The sequence below is a fragment of the Poromitra crassiceps genome (assembly GCF_964638095.1).
Source record: "Poromitra crassiceps genome assembly, chromosome: 10".
In the NCBI taxonomy this organism is placed as follows: Eukaryota; Metazoa; Chordata; class Actinopteri; order Beryciformes; family Melamphaidae; genus Poromitra; species Poromitra crassiceps.
The window spans coordinates 25,744,199-25,761,698 of NC_139631.1; the positions used below are offsets into that span (position 1 = coordinate 25,744,199).

At 43.9% G+C, this 17,500-nt stretch overlaps 1 protein-coding gene across 1 annotated transcript in view; it reads left to right on the forward strand.

Annotated features, from left to right (window-relative positions):
* kiaa0825 (KIAA0825 ortholog) overlaps nucleotides 1-17,500 on the forward strand; it is a gene marked incomplete at both ends in the record, with an annotated part of 164,702 nt that overhangs the window by 52,460 nt on the left and 94,742 nt on the right. The window contains 5 exons of the mRNA XM_083645361.1: nucleotides 1-19; nucleotides 2,087-2,308; nucleotides 2,454-2,758; nucleotides 3,885-3,991; nucleotides 9,895-10,039. The exon at nucleotides 1-19 is cut by the window's left edge and continues 161 nt beyond it. Of these exons, the coding sequence (XP_083501487.1) occupies nucleotides 1-19; nucleotides 2,087-2,308; nucleotides 2,454-2,758; nucleotides 3,885-3,991; nucleotides 9,895-10,039 (798 nt within the window). The remainder of the gene's footprint in view (nucleotides 20-2,086; nucleotides 2,309-2,453; nucleotides 2,759-3,884; nucleotides 3,992-9,894; nucleotides 10,040-17,500) is intronic.

The following is a 17,500-nucleotide window of genomic DNA, read 5'->3' on the forward strand; positions in this document are numbered from 1 at the left end:
CATCTCTACACACTGGCAGGTAAAGGAACCTGTTGTGTAGTGTTAGAGTTGATGGGTCATTACCATGTTCCCATCCCTTTGTTGCTTGTGATGCTGGCATTACATTGATGCAGCAGTTGCAGTACTGGTATCATACTAAAGGTTATACTGTACTACCTTACTGTATGTTGTACTCTGCTATGCTGCCCTATACAGTCAAACAGCAATAACTGCTTTCTGTGTGTATTAAATGTCAAATGCCATGACCAGGGTTTGTCTTTGTCAACAACACAAATAAAATATTATAGTATGTATATACTATACTAGAAAAAGTTATAATGAAGTCATAATAAAATAAATAAATAAAGAAGTCTGTGCTCTGAACTGTATTCGTACTGTATTCGGAATACAACACGTGTAATGCTACGAAAAATAATTTTCTTTCTGTGTCAAACCTCAGGATGTGCGTAACTAATTTAGATTTGATGAAATTATCTCACAAACTTGTGTGAGATGTTTTTAACCGAAAGAGTGAATCTGGCCATAAAACATCTCTAATTTCTCCTAATGGGCGAATGTTGACATTGCGTGTGAGTGAGTGAGTGATAGTGTGTGTGTGCATGCGTGTGTGTGTGTGTGTGTGTGTGTGTGTGTGTGTGTGCCCGTGTGTGTGCATGCGTGTGTGCATGCGTGTGTGTGCGTGCGTGTGTGTGTGAGTGAGTGACTGCAATTACTCCTCAACTCTCTCTCTTTTCATTCTCTCTGGTACCAGCTTTGATTCAGGGCTTAATCAGAACTCATGTGGAGTCTGGTGGCTCTTTTTGGTGGCGTTTTTTTATATCCTGGGCGAGTGGTAATTATTGAAACATAAATTAGGGTGATTGGAGTCAGGAGAAGAGCATTTGGATGGAGAGTGAGAGAGGGACGGGTAGAGAGAGGTAAAGAAAGCGAGAGAGAGGGAGAGAGAGAGAGAGAGAGAGAGAGATTCTCAATGTCACCCAACTATCATTTATCCTCATAGGGTAATTACTTTAATTGCTGGACTGAGCCCAATCTTTGTTTTATAATTTGGGTTACAGGATACCCCCCAATACCCCTCATTTCCATTGAAACTGTTCATTGAGGTAACGTTCATAGAGGATGTTGAGAGTTTCACTATTTCTCCACTTGCACTGATGTTACATCACACAGTAGCAGGTTGCTTCAAATCAATAGTCTGGTCAATACAGTAGCGGGCGGCATGAAGTGTGAACACCAAGTGACTTTGAAAAATAGGTCTAGGTCTCACCTGCCACAGAGTGCGTCTCCCTCTTCAGAGTGGGAAACCTATATCATTTTCTGTTCCGCTCGCCTCCTCTTCTAAGGGTCTGAGGTCACAGATTTGTTAGGCGTCCCCGGAGACTTCAGTGCACCTCCACTGCCGCCACGTACTAAATCTCTCCGTTGTAGCCTTTGGTTTTACAGCCAGCGCCGTAGGAAGTTTATGGCTGCCATACAACTTCATGCTGTAGCTGTTCTGATATCAATACGAGTGGGATATGAAAGGGCAGAGTGATGAAAGACACAGCACACCTGGAGAGGCCACCTGGGTTCCATAGAGAACATCTGACTTTCACTTTGACATTATATAGATATTTCAGCCACATACTTCAGTGCCCTGGTGTGGATGCACAAGCTATTTGTGTCTCTGTTGTTTCCCTATTTCTTGAAAAGGACACATTAGAGTTAGAGGCAGAATGAAGGTGCCATTATGGGCGAGTTGACTATCGTTTGAGAAAGTCTGTATACGGAGCATCTGGGTAGTGTCGAGGTAAAAACATTTGTCTACCACCGCGATTGGGGAGAAAATGGGAAAGAGGAAGGGGGGGGGGGGGGGGGGATCAGTGTATTGGCAGCACCAGTGGTTTGGAACGCAACCTGTACTAAATATATAGCAATCTGTCTGTCATTGTACTACCAAATGAGTTTCCTTTGGGGGTTTGAGTAACAGTGCAGGAGCAGCTCAACAGCAGGACCTTTTCGACAGTTGCATCTTGATGCTGTCACATGTCTGTCTCATCTGAGTCCTGTCTATCTTCACGGGCATCCATTCACCTTTCCCCGTCAGACACAACGCGGACAGTCCCCGTAGTGATCAGCTGTGTCCGGACCACAGTCACCAAGTCTACCAACAGCCTCCTGGGACACCTGGTCTCTATGGTGATGGGCTGGCAGGCCACTGAGGAACCCCTGTTCAGACGGGACGTCCCAGAGAATGTCCTGGCTAAAGTCCCCAGAGAGTGGAACTACACTCACGTGGAACCGCGGGGAAAGGAGACTGCTGACAAAAGTACGCACTTTCAGTATTTCAAGGTTTTTTTTAAACAAAAAGTAATAAGAATGACAAAGTGTTCAGGCATAGGAATAAAGTTACTGTTTTTCACCTAAGTAATAAGCCACGAGAGGCCGCTTGACATTTCTTTCTCTGTGTCCAGGTGTTATTTCCCTGGCTGTTCAGGCCTTGTCCTTCGTCTTCACCAACCTGCCCTTGGCCGTAGCCTCCCTGCCTCTCCCCGTCCGCTTCCTCTTCCATGTGGCAGACAAGCACCTCTCCCAGCCTGGCCGGCAGCTGCGCTCCCTGGGCCTGACGCTCTGGGCCCTGCTGAGCTGCCTGGTGCACAGCCTGGAGGACCCAGACACACTGGAACAGCTCAGTGGGCTGGCCCTGCACCGGGGGGCCAAGGACCGCCTGGCCCTGCTGGCTGAGTGCCTCCAGGCTACCATGGGCATTCAACAGAAGGTAAGGGCTTATATAAGGTGTGTGATTATAATTAATACACTTTATTTATAGAGCACTAATCAAAATAGAGAGTATTACGAGTTCATTGAGAAATTAAAGCAGTAAATAAAAATGTGACAAATACAAAAGAATAGGTTAGAATAGAATAGAAGTTTATTGTCCTCAGAGAGGAGATTTATTTCCAGTCAGGTGAAGCATAGCTGAATCTGCGAGCTCATGTTTTATTTGCTCTGGCAGATGCGTCTGGCCCCCCTCCCATTTGAACAGATTTCCACCCAGCCTGAAACCGTCTGGGCCAATCACAGCCTCTTTATTACACGGCTTGTTTAATACTCATCTGATTGGTCAATCACAGAAATTCTACGTCTGTTATTTCTGTATAGCAAACCGCTGCTAGCAGACCGTTGCTCTGAACGAGCGATCTATCTTCTGATAGACTCTGGAGGACCACCATATCAATCATATCAATCCACAGGAAGAAGTCCAGCAAATTTAACAGTTGCTTCACGTCGGGGTCCTGCATCACCCTGTCGGAGGTTTATTTCGCAATAATGACCGTCTCGCTGTAACACAAAATAACAGCTGATCTCATGGCGGTTGGCAAATCAGCTGATCTGTAACCTTAGTTGTTTACATACAGTCGCTCTGTGCTACGGCACACATTTGGTTGCCCCCCCCCCCCCCCCCCCCCCTGGAGATAGAAATTGAACAGAGATATTCCAGACTCACTCGCATTTTCGAATTGGTCCCGCGATGTCAGGTGAAACCCATAGATACACTGAAACCCAACACAGGAAACATACTGTGCATTTACAGCTTAACATACAACACATGGCACATAAAATTGCAGGTGGTTGAAGGTAAGAGGTCAAATGCACAGAATGATTAAAAGGATAAAATCAGAATACAGACCATATTCCATGTAAAAGTGAGACAAAAATCTACTTTTTCTTGTCTCGTCATGTTGGTCATTGGTTTGGTGTGTTGTTGTGTGCCATGTGTGTCTGTGTGTGCATTTAGGTCCGCAAGTAGCCTCCTTCTAGTGCATGTGTGTGTGAGCTAAAACTGTAGAGTTTTACTTAGCAAACAATTGACTGAACACGGTGTCCTGTTGTGTGTCTGGCAGGGCGTGCCCAAGCCCACAGTGCACACGGTGCTGCAGGCCCTGGAGGAGAACAGACCCAAGTGGACAACCATGCAGCTGCAGCAGGCTCGCAAGCTCTGCTCAGACAGGTCAGAGGTCAACTGTAGGGATTTAACGTGAGGTCAGGGTCAGACGGGTATCGATGTGTTCTATATGGATGTTTTCATGCACTCAGAACCGCGGCATTTCTATCCCATCCATCATTAGTCTCACTTCTTAGTACATATTGATTATTCATGTTCAACCTTTAACAAAACATGAGGGATCAGACCGTTTTGATCATAAAAACTGCTTTTCATAAAATGAATGCAAATTTCCCAATACATCATTTGGGTGATTGATCGACAACGAGACGGGGCGAGATGGCTGATGAGGGAGGAGGTTCAGACTGATTCATGATGCGGTCGGACAGTTGACATTCAATATATTCGGAATCAAACAATGAAAAGAGAGCGCAATTTAAATATGTTGTTTTTTTAATTGAGCGTTCGCGCATCTTGATGTATTGTATCATCGTCATCATTTTTCATAGAGAACCTCCATGTGTCTTTGAGATGTGTTGTTTGTGGTAAATGATGAACCCCGCTGCTGTCTTGAGTGGGGGAACCAGGCGGAGGTGATGGGAAAACAGCTTTCACTTTGGGCTGATCCGTGACCTTTTGGCTCGGCGCTCCGCGGCTCTTTCCCAGAAATTGCGTCTTTTGGCCGCTCACTTTATCACAACAAACTCCGGACACATCCATCCTCATGAGAGGGGGGCGATCCGGCGTCCTCACACAAACCGACCCCAACATGTACAATTAAAGAAGAAGAAGAAGAAGAATGAAATAAAGAAAACACTGAGTAGATTACCCCCAGTTCCAGGAAATGCTGTCTGTTTCAGTGACAGGAAGACGGGACGAGACAGAGAAGGGGGGGGGGGGGGGGGGTTATGAAGGGAAGAGGTGGGGTGGGGGAGTTGAGTGGAAAAGTGAAAGAAGAGTGATTATGTATCACCTGTCAGAGGCATTCAGTGGGATCATTACTATTCATTAAACTAACCTTCACAGGGAAGTGACGCCCGGCTTGTAAACAATCAAAATACAGTGGTGTCACAGAGAGAGAGGGAGAGAGAGAGAGAGAGAGAGGGAGACAGAGAGGGGGAGAGAGGGGGAGAGAGAGAGACAGAGAGACAGAGAGGGAGAGAGAGAGAGAGAGAGAGAGAGGGAGAGAGAGAGACAGAGACAGAGAGGGAGAGACAGAGAGAGAGAGAAAGAGAGAGACAGAGGGAGAGAGAGAGAGAGAGAGAAAATAGAGATGGGGTAGTAAGTCCAAAAACAACCCCCTGTAAACTGTCCGCTGGCCACACACACACACACACACACACACACACACACACACACACAAAACATGCAGAACAACGAAGAACACCCACTCGCTCCCACTCATCCCACTATCCCCCCTTCCTTCCCCAACTGTAACCCCCCCCCCCTCCCCCCCCCCCACCTTGTCTTTGCAAAGTAATTTGTAGAGGAGAAGATTATTGTTCTCCATCATGGTGACCCTGGCTGGGCTGACGTGATGCATACACAGATGAAGATGAATGCAGTTATTCCTTGGCGGAGGTCCGCCTCTTTCAGGGCACATTGGCCCTAATGACATGATTGATAGGCTGTCCCAAATCCGGAGGGGCCCTCATTAATCACCCCGCTGACTGAATCCAATCATCTGCTTCACCTGCACAGTGATGGACAGGAAAGGATACAGCGCAGGTGCTGACACGGATGCACGGCCACCGTCGCCTCGACAACACGCCAGCCTGCCCGGTCCCGCCACCGGGGCGGCGGAATGAGGCGATGTTACGGGACGAGACGGGGACTCCTCTTCCTTTGCCACTCTCAATGTCAAGCCTGCCGACGGCTGCCGCCTGACAGACAGGCGACACTGTTTCTGCCACCTTATAATTACAAAGGGGCGAGAGACAGAGAGAGGCACAGGGAGAACGAGAGAGCGAGAGTGAAAACAATGACAGGAAGTGTATGTGGAGCAGAGGGTTTGATGGACGGTAGTGTGATATCCATCCATAGAGGAAGGGCAGGAGAATGACTCGGGCGTCTGCCAGGGTGGAGGACTGTACATACATGGGGACCTTGACACACAATTACACACACATGCACTCACACGCACGTACACACACACACACACGTATGGAGGTCCATACTATTCACTATTCACTGACACATGCGCAGCAACGTGTGTGTGCCTGCATGACTTAACATAGTCGTTCTTGTCACGCGTGCACACGTACGCGCACTATGATGTGCGCAAACTACATCACGCGTAACGACAAGCTGCGTAGCACAGCTACTTCCAGCGTGTACACGTGTGACCAGTGTTGTAGAAATTTCGTTACGCGTTCACACACACACGCGTTGGTAGTTTCGAGTGTTACGCAACCGGAAGTGTATCTGCATCGTGCACAACACTGCGGGTACATGAACGCGTCGTGTAGTTCTGTTCTGTTTTATTCTATCTCTTTCTATGTTACATTTTCATCCAGTAGATGGTGCCAGTGACCAAACCAACCAGTTGATCAAGCATGTCGCTTCGAGGAGCTGTCCTGCTTCTGAAACAGAGCAGCGTCACAATCACATAGCCTGCTATAATGTTTATTAATGTTCCAGATGTATTTTATTTTATTGACAGTATTTCATTGTTAATATGAGCTGCTGCAAGTGTTAATGCTCTGCTGTTCCTTAACAGCAACATGTGAAGTTGTTATTTTTTATTTTGTAGCCTATTATAAAAGCCTGCTGCTCTCTGTTTTTGTTAACTTTATTCCTCATTCAGGCTATATTTTTATTTTATTTATTTATTTATTTGTTTTATTGCCTAAACATTTCAGAGGCCATTTAAAAAACGTTATGCTACATGCTGAAAGATCGCCTGGTTTTTTATTTTGTGTTTTGTAGCTATAGCCTATTATATGGTAACATTTTACAATAACGTACACAAATACTATAGTAGTTACTAGTAAACTAATCATTAACTAATAGCCAGTTAATGAGCAGCTAATGAAAAATTTGGCATTAGTCAATCACTAGTTAATCATAGTTAATGAGTAGGTAGTCATTAGTTAATGATTAGTATCTATTTTCCTGAAGTATTATTGCCTGAACATTTCTGAGCCATGATTAAAATGATGTTTATGAATTGCGTGGTTTTGTGTGCAGTGTGATCAAAGAATAGACCTAGAATGAGTGTGTTTACTGTCATGCACACAATAAACTGATAATGAGAATTACTGAACTCAGAATAATCAGTTTATGAACGAAAAAAGGGCTGTAATGCGCTCTGGCTGCGCAACCCGCGTACATCATTCTTACGCGTAATGATGTACGCGGGGTGCGCAGCCAGAGCGCGTAAGCACACGCATGAAGATAATAGAACAATTTTGTCACACGGGCACATGCACGCGGACTATGATGTGCGCAAACTACATCACGCGTAACAACAAGCTGCATAGCACAGCTACTTACAGGGTGTACACGTGTGACCAGTGTTGTAGAAATTTCGTTACGCGTTCACACACAGACCTGTTGGCAGGTTTGAGTGTTACGCAACCGGAAGTGTATCTGCGCCGCGCACCACACTGCGCGTACATGAACGCCTCGCGTAGTTCTCTTCTATTTTATTCTATTTCTTTCTATGTTCCATTTTCATCCAGTAGATCGTGCCAGTGATCAAACCAACCAGTTGATCAAGCATGTCGCTAGCAGGTTACTGTCCCAAGATTGCTCGCAGACTATTCTGTGGTCAGCACCAAAGATTACCCACAATCCCTTGGGCCCACATTTTACAACATAAATCGCCCATTAATCCTCATAAACAGCATTTAAAACGTGTAATAATGGATACATGAGTCGGTAAAACTGTTTTTATAGTTGTTTTATTAGTTGTTTTATTTTATTTTATTTGGTGAATGAATGACACCATGTTAGAGACGCAGACCCAACAGCTGTAGTATAAATAGGTTGTGTTGGGATTGCCGAGTTAGATTAAACTGACCCCTTGCGGCTGGATGGTAGAAGCAAGTTGTCAACTACAGTCCTGACAGCATGAAAAACTCTTTTACCGACTCATATCCATTATTACACGTTTCAATTCTGTTTATATTGTTATAGTTTCATCTGACTGCTGTACATGATGACTTGTAGGAATATGCACGAGACTATGTTTTAACTCCAATGAGCTACGCTCTGTGTTTATTACAGCCCTTTTTTCGTTCATAAACTGATTATTCTGAGTTCAGTAATTCTCATTATCAGTTTATTGTGTGCATGACAGTAAACACACTCATTCTAGGTCTATTCTTTGATCACACTGCACACAAAACCACGCAATTCATAAACATCATTTTAATCATGGCTCAGAAATGTTCAGGCAATAATACTTCAGGAAAATAGATACTAATCATTAACTAATGACTACCTACTCATTAACTATGATTAACTAGTGATTGACTAATGCCAAATTTTTCATTAGCTGCTCATTAACTGGCTATTAGTTAATGATTAGTTTACTAGTAACTACTATAGTATTTGTGTACGTTATTGTAAAGTGTTACCATATAATAGGCTATAGCTACAAAACACAAAATAAAAAACCAGGCGATCTTTCAGCATGTAGCATAACGTTTTTTAAATGGCCTCTGAAATGTTTAGGCAATAAAACAAATAAATAAATAAATAAAATAAAAATATAGCCTGAATGAGGAATAAAGTTAACAAAAACAGAGAGCAGCAGGCTTTTATAATAGGCTACAAAATAAAAAATAACAACTTCACATGTTGCTGTTAAGGAACAGCAGAGCATTAACACTTGCAGCAGCTCATATTAACAATGAAATACTGTCAATAAAATAAAATACATCTGGAACATTAATAAACATTATAGCAGGCTATGTGATTGTGACGCTGCTCTGTTTCAGAAGCAGGACAGCTCCTCGAAGCGACATGCTTGATCAACTGGTTGGTTTGGTCACTGGCACCATCTACTGGATGAAAATGTAACATAGAAAGAGATAGAATAAAACAGAACAGAACTACACGACGCGTTCATGTACCCGCAGTGTTGTGCACGATGCAGATACACTTCCGGTTGCGTAACACTCGAAACTACCAACGCGTGTGTGTGTGAACGCGTAACGAAATTTCTACAACACTGGTCACACGTGTACACGCTGGAAGTAGCTGTGCTACGCAGCTTGTCGTTACGCGTGATGTAGTTTGCGCACATCATAGTGCGCGTACGTGTGCACGCGTGACAAGAACGACTATGTTAAGTCATGCAGGCACACACACGTTGCTGCGCATGTGTCAGTGAATAGTGACGTCGATAGGACCTCATAACACACGCACACACGCACGCACACGCGCACACACACACACACACACACACACACACACACACACACACACACACACACACACACAACCATTCCCAGTGCACCGGCATCCTTCAGTCAAAATTCCCTACATGAGGAATTTAAGTACTGTACCATTCCCTTGTGAATGGTAATGAAAAAAGCACACTTATTTGGTTATCTGTGGCTCAATAACTTGTCGACTTTTCTCAATCACTCTCTCCGTGTTGGCCTTGACCAGTGTGATTTGGCTTTCTTGCCTGCTTTCAGACAATTTTGTAGAACACACACATATTTCTTTTCATGCCAAGCATCCCATTTCAAGTCCTCTTGCCCTCTGGAATGAATAGTTTGTTTGGACATTGAAATACCTCATTAAGGTTGTTTCAGACCAAAGACGGAACAAACAAACAAACAAAAGAGGGGATATTTGTTGACGAATTGAGCCAGATACTAAGTGTGTCCATTGAAGCGGTATACAGACACAGGCTGCCACATCGCTCTCACTTTTCCCTCTCTCTCTCTGTGTCTGTCTGGGTCTCTCTCTCCTCTCCACCTCTGCTTCCCATCACTCCGTTCCTCTCTTAGTGCGTTTGAGCAAGGAAGGGAGCGCGGAGTCGCTGCGGCTGAACTGACTGAGCAGAAAATAGGCCTGATGCTGCTGGAGGTGTGCCACAAAGCAGGTGGCAGCAACTACCTGAGGCAGATCTATCACATCATCCAAGGCAATGAGGTAGGGAAGCACTCCCTCTCCCCAGCAATTAGGTGGCTGCTGGCCTGAGGCCGCAGGCTGTTCAGGAGGGGGAGGAGGAGGGGAGAGAGGGCTGCTGCCTGTGTGTGTGCAGTCTGGCTGCTCTGATCTGCTGCTGTTCTGATGACCTCAAGGGTGCAAAGCCTGCACTGCCTGTTTCACACTCACCACGTGTTGGGGAGAGGGAGGCCCGAGTTGGAAAGTGCACCAATCTTTTTCTGCTCAACTGTTACTTCAGTTACATTTTAGTCAAAGAAACTCAGGGGAGATGGGGGTACTTGTGGTTTCTTTAGATTTCAAGATCTGCTGCCTACAATTTATAGAAGTTTTGCATGGTCTCTAATGCAAATAAGTAACACATCATCACCTCAAGGTTTAGCTCCTATTTACAAGGTTAGTACGAGCGATGAGGTAAAGCCCATAATAGCAGTAAGTGTTTTCAATGTACCATATTTCATTGTATTCCCCACTCATAAGTGTAAAATAAAACAACAACTTAAGTAAAGTAGGACTCAATTCTTGAGAGAGAGAGAGAGTGAGAGAGAGAGAGAGAGAGAGAGAGAGAGAGAGAGAGAGAGAGAGAGAGAGAGAGAGAGAAGAGAGAGAGAGAGAGAGAGAGAGAGAGAGAGTGAGAGAAACTCAAGCAGAAGTAAAACTGCAGAAATTAAAAATACACAAAGTACTGTTAAATAGAGTATGTAGTTCATGTTATCTTATGCACAGCTACTACAGTAGTTACAGTACATGGCTACATAATACCTCTAAATGTATGGAATTTTTCAATACGAACCAACCTAAACAACATCCACCTACAGTACAGTGTATTACTCCTATCCACCTTATTTTTGAATGCCCCACTGTACAAATACTTGTGTGTACAAGTTCCGGTTTAACGTGACTTATTGTTGCAGCTTGCCATTTCCTTTGTTATACTCTGGCTGCAGACCCGAATTATAAACCGGAAACTGGAGTACGTTATAAAAGTTATAAATATAGTCACGTTATAAACAACTAACCAACGCTGGGGGTCCGTATGGAAACAGTGTTACTCGAAATGGTTAAAAGTTAAATCAATTTGGTCATTTAGTGGCGTTTTACTGCCATGTAACATAGCTAGCTAGCCGCTAACATTAGCCACAGTAGGCTGCGTACTGCGCTCTTAAAGGGATATTTATCGACGAGATTTCTGCCAAGCTGGACCTGATTAGTGATTTGCTCCGTTCGCCCAGACGGGTGTCAAGCTGTCAGCAACAAGGCTGGGAGGATCACACCGGAAGAAAAACGCATAGGCATCATGGCCGCTAGAAATAAGGTGGATAGGCCCTTTCACAGCAACTGTTTTGAGGTGGTAAAGCAGGAAGTAAAGCAGGTGTAACCAGTAACATTAATGAGGGCCCTGGCACCGGAACACCTAAATTAGTGGCCCAAATGACTCAAAACAGGTTCAGCACTATGGAGAGAGATAGAGTGGAGGAGCCCACAGGTGAGCGGATTTATAATCAGCCAATTGAAGTGGACTATGAAAACCCTCTGTGGAGAGAGAGGAGAGGCTGCCTGCCAACTCTGTGAGTGAGGCCTGACTAAATGGCCAGTCACACAGGGAGGGGTATTGTGCTAGTATCACAAAGATAGTGTGACGACCCTCTCACTCACCCTGTCTTGCAGGAGCCTGGGGTCGTTAGGCTAATTGGGTGCACCTGGGCCCGGTGCACTCATTGGGCTTAAGAAGACCTTCAGATCATTCAGTCTCTCTCCCTCCTCACCGATGCACCTTTTGTGCTATGCATTTGTAGTTTGTGTTGTCTTGATATTTTCCCTTAGTTGTAGTTAATAAATTATTGTTTAAAATTTTTCCTTTGTCGTGTCACTCCCTCCTTTTGTTACTTCCTTGAGCCGGGTTGTAACAATACCAACATACACCTATTGAAGTTACACCTGCAGGACCGTATTCTGCCCACACTGGCTCTTCAAATGGGAGGGAATAGTAATCTAAGTAGTATAAAGCTTAATTATCTTCTATTTAGAAATTGATCGAGAAGCACATAAACATAAATAAAATGCATGGCATGAAAAACAAACAGACAAAAACGCATGTCTCCACCCTCAAGAGAAATGTTTGGAGAACCCTGGAATGCTAGGTCAGTGATGCTAACACAGGGCGGTGGATCGACAGTAAAGAGCCATGAGGGGCTACATTGTGTTTGTGCCTTATTCAGAGTGACCTTTAAGACCCAGTGTGGAATACCAGAGGCAGACAAACTGGCAGACGTATTGTAGGCTCACTGTGCTGCTGTTTATGGAATTCATAAACAGCTATACATCTGGCTAGCAATCTGATAGAATGTAAATGGGATTCTCAAACAGGCTCAGAGTTGGCCCTCCTGGCAGCTATAGCATCTCTGCCCACCCAAGGTCAAGGCAAGAACAGGCAGGGCAGGGTCAGACTGGGCTGGTGGAGGGGTGGAGGGAGAGGAGGTTGGGAGGCCATGTCAAGCTGACGGATGGGGATATAGTGAATTCACACTGGGGTGCCCCCGTGTACACACACACACACACGCATGCACGCACACACATACACATACACGCGCACACACATACACATACACATGCACACACACACACACACCCCTCATGACTTTATACACCTCACAAGACTCCTGCACTAACTAACCAACACCAAAGGTTACAGAAACAAAAGTGGAAAGTTACCGCTAGTCCTGAAAATCCCTCCGTTTCTCTCTCTCTCCACGTCCACACATATCACTGTCCTCTCCAATTATCCTGTATTTTCATAATTCTATTTCTGAACAGCTCTGATTAATTTCTACTTTTGTTGGGGCTGATCAATTAGGGAATAGGTGGATGGAGACCATTCTTCTGTCCATTACTGTGTCTAGAAAAAGCGCGGTATAACGTGCCTGCACAAGATTAGTTCCTAATTTTGTTGGGTCATTCAAACTGGGAATCAGGCAAGGAAGACTGTCACAATGCCCATTCATTATCATTACTGCAACTGTAAAAATAGAGAGAGCAATAGGCAGAAATGTACTAATTGTCCATAGCAGCATGTTGAATGTCTCCAGAATATTCCCTGTTGACAGGATGTTTTGTTATTCCTGCTCATTCGGTTTGGGGGAGTTTAGTGCAACTTAATAGCCTGTGTCTGTTGGTCTTATTATTATTATTATTATTATTATTATTATTTTATTATTATTATTAGGGGTCCAAGCACAAAGTGCGTGGATCCCTATTGTATCTGTTCCGTTTATTAGGGGTCCAAGCACGAAGTGCGTGGATCCCTATTGTATCTGTTCCGTTTATTATTATTAGGGGTCCAAGCACGAAGTGCGTGGATCCCTATTGTATCTGTTCCGTTTATTATTATTATTATTATTATTATTCCGCCCTAAAACAGCATGCACGTCAAAAACTGTAAGGGCTACAGTAGCCAGACCTTGCACATAGGTTGGAAATGTGCCCCACTACTCAGAGACAAAAAATTAGCCATATTGCCAGATGGTGGCGCTATAACAGCCGACTGCACGTATTGGCCCATAACTGCTGAACCGTGAGGCATAGAATCAAAATTCCACATCTGCTGGATTCCCTGGATCAATACGCATCTATCCATATAGACCACGCCCATTTAAGTCTGCTAGATTTTCCGCCATCTTGGACTTTCTAAAAAAAAAAAAAAACGAACTCGTCCTAGGCCATTTGCCCGAATGAGCCCAAACTTTTTGTGTGTCATCTCTGGACTTCCCTGATCTAAAATTGTATAAAGAATTTGGATACGTGCAACCGTCTTGAAATGATAAATGTTTAAACTTTTGATAAACAAACTCGTCCTAGGCCATTTGCCCGAATGAGCCCAAACTTTTTCTGTGTCATCTCTGGACTTCCCTGATCTAAAGACTTACAAAGAATTCGGATACGTGAAACCGTCTTGAAATGATAAATGTTTAAACTTTGACACTATGTCATCACCGATGACAGTCTTGTGACATCACTGATGATGTCATCTATGATGTCATCTATGATGTCATCCTTCCTCTACATAACATCGCGCACACACACACACACACACACACATGCACACACACACACACACACACACACACACACATGCACACACATATACACCTATACACACACACACACACGCCACACACACACACACACACACACACACACACACATATACACACACACACACACACACATATACTCACACATATACACACACATATATACACACACACATATACACACTTACAGACATATACACTACTATTACTACTGCTACTACTGCTTGAACCCGGTCAGGTCACCAAATCTCAACCAAACTTTGTGCACTTGTGCACATACCAACTCTGACTAAATGTGCAATTCAGTGTCTATATTATCTGACATACACCCCCCAAGTCACCGGAAGCTTGGACCCCGCATCGCCGCTTGCGGCTATATTTATTATTATTATTATTATTATTAGGGGTCCAAGCACGAAGTGCGTGGATCCCTATTGTATCTGTTCCGTTTATTAGGGGTCCAAGCACGAAGTGCGTGGATCCCTATTGTATCTGTTCCGTTTATTATTATTTTTCTTATTCTCCGCTAAAACAGTATGCACGGCAAAAACTGTAAGGGCTACAGTAGCCAGACTTTGCACATAGGTTGGAAATGTGCCCCACTACTCAGAGACAAAAAATTAGCCATATTGACCAGATGGTGGCGCTATAACAGACCATTTCACGTATTGGACCATAACTGCTGAACCGTGAGGCGTAGAATCAAAATTCCACATCTGCTGGATTCCCTGGATCAATACGCATCTATCCATATAGACCATGCCCATTTAAGTCTGCTAGATTTTCCGCCATCTTGGACTTTCTCAAAAAAAAAAAAAACGAACTCGTCCTAGGCCATCTGCCCGAATGAGCGCAAACTTTTTGTGTGTCATCTCTGGACTTCCCTGATTAAAAATCTTAGAAAGAATTTGGATACGTGAAACCGTCTTGAAATGATAAATGTTTAAACTTTTGTGTATTTACTTTTGTTCTTTTCCTGCCCTAAAAGTGTGTGGATCTCAGAAACCATACACCCCCCATCACCCAAACTTTCCACACAGGTTCACGACATCACCCACTACTCAGAGTAAAAAAATTACACCAATCCACCAGATGGTGGCGCTATAACAGCCAACCACCACTACTACTGCCGCTGCTGCTACTACTACTACTACTATTCTTAGTACTTCTGCTGCTACTATTGCTACCACTCCCACTACTACCAACACTACTACTACTACTATTACTACTACTGCTACTACTACTACTACTAGTACTGCTTGGAAACCGTCAGGTCACCGGATCTACACACACACACACACACACACACACGCACACGCACACGCGCACACACACACACGTACACACACGCACACACATATACACCACACCTGCACCTAATTCTGGACTGATCACCACACACCTGCACTTAAGACGCTAATCAGCCTCTACACTCAGTGTGTGTCCGTTACTGCAGTAGAGGCTGTGTTGGTGTTTCAGTCTGGTGTTTATCCTCCCTTCAGATGCATTATTAAGTAAGTTGTAGTTTTGTTAGCCATTGTTGAATTGCCATTCCAAGCCATCCTGATCTTAAAGGTGAATTGCATATGTTTTTCTCTTTAGCCATGGTTAAAATATATTGTTTATTGTTTGTTTGATTGTTATATTGTTTTTTATTGCTAAACATACTACTTCCTATGACTATTTTGTCTGTTTGCACACGCACACGCACACGCGCACACACACACGCGCACACACACACACGCACACGCACACTAAAATGGCCACCACTGGTGTACTTCATCTCCCAGAGTGCTTCACTCACTCACTTGTGGATTGTGCCACGTGGGTGGGGAGATGGGTGGAGCTATGGCTATAAAAGAAGTGCAAAACTTGCCCCAAACCCCAGTCTGCTGCTACAGAGGTGCTGTGAGCCAGTCCAACTCATGCTGACCTTAAAGGTGAATTGCATATGTTTTTTTCTTTAGCATGGTTGAAATATATTGTTTATTGTTGCTTTAATTGATTGTTACATTGTTTGTTTATTGCTAATTTGATGTCATTTGGATTGCTTGTTAACATTGTGTATTTGGGTAAATAATTCTGTTTGTGTTCTTATCCACAGACAACATGCTGATTGCCTCACTGTCACTTTTGATGTTGGGAAAATAAAATCACCCTGCACCTTGTCCTGCTGTGTGCCTGCCATCTTTCCTTGTGGTTTTATCTGGGTCCAGTGCTGAGGGGTCACATTGCCCTCACCTGTTCATAGGTGTGACACGCATTAACCGCTCATCCTGGCTGATATTTTACCACATGTTGAACAGAGTTGCTTTAACTTAAGAACACATAATTTGATAATTGTAAACCCAGTTCACCAATGTTTACACTGCAAAATGTATCACCAATGTATTTTACATGAAACAGAAGTTGGCGGGCTTGTAATCCTGCAGTGTGACTGAGCCAATCAGAGTTGGGCTGTGGTCAGGCTCTGTACCAGGTGCACTGAATCACTGATGAATGGAGATGGTGCAAGACAGTTGGCAGTATAGAGGGAACGTTTTTTAACATCCAATTCAACTTATCTTTGAAACCTGCTGAATGAAACCTCCAAAAGCCAAATCTGTGAGTTTAAAGGGAGGTTTACACAATCTGAAATATATTTTCAATGTTATGTAAAGGGAGGTATGAAGGTAATTTGAAGTGACGGCAATGTGTTGTGATTTGAAATGTATTCCTATCTTGTGTTTTAATTAAAGCCAACTGAGATGTTAGTTTTGGCCTTAAAGGGACACTCCACCGAAAACGGAAACAATGCTTATTTATTTTGCACATCTCACACATCCGAAAACAGTTTAGCAGGCATTCATTTAGTTTGACACTTATTGAGTTGATTTGTGAAAGGTATAGTTTGGTTTATTTGAAGTGGGGTACTATGCGGTACTTGCATGCAGTCGGTGTACTGGGTAAATCACTCTGGACGCATCACACACAGAGATAGAACTGTACTCTAACCACAACAGAGCTGTCTGCTGAGTGAAGTTGACCATGAGAAAAAACAAATACATAGAATGCTTCCATACTGCTCACCTGGTGTAATCAAACTCTCCACAAGCCCTGAGATGCCAAGTTGACTTGAAAATGTCATTTACACCCTGATTCTAGCTTAAATGTTCACTGTAGCAAGGTTGTACCTTAGTTGGTGTAATTCAGCCGCTAGCTCCAGTGCACATTGCCACACACACACACACACACACACACACACACACACACACACACTATTACTACTGCTACTACTGCTTGAACCCGGTCAGGTCACCAAATCTCAACCAAACTTTGTGCACTTGTGCACATACCAACTCTGATTAAATGTGCA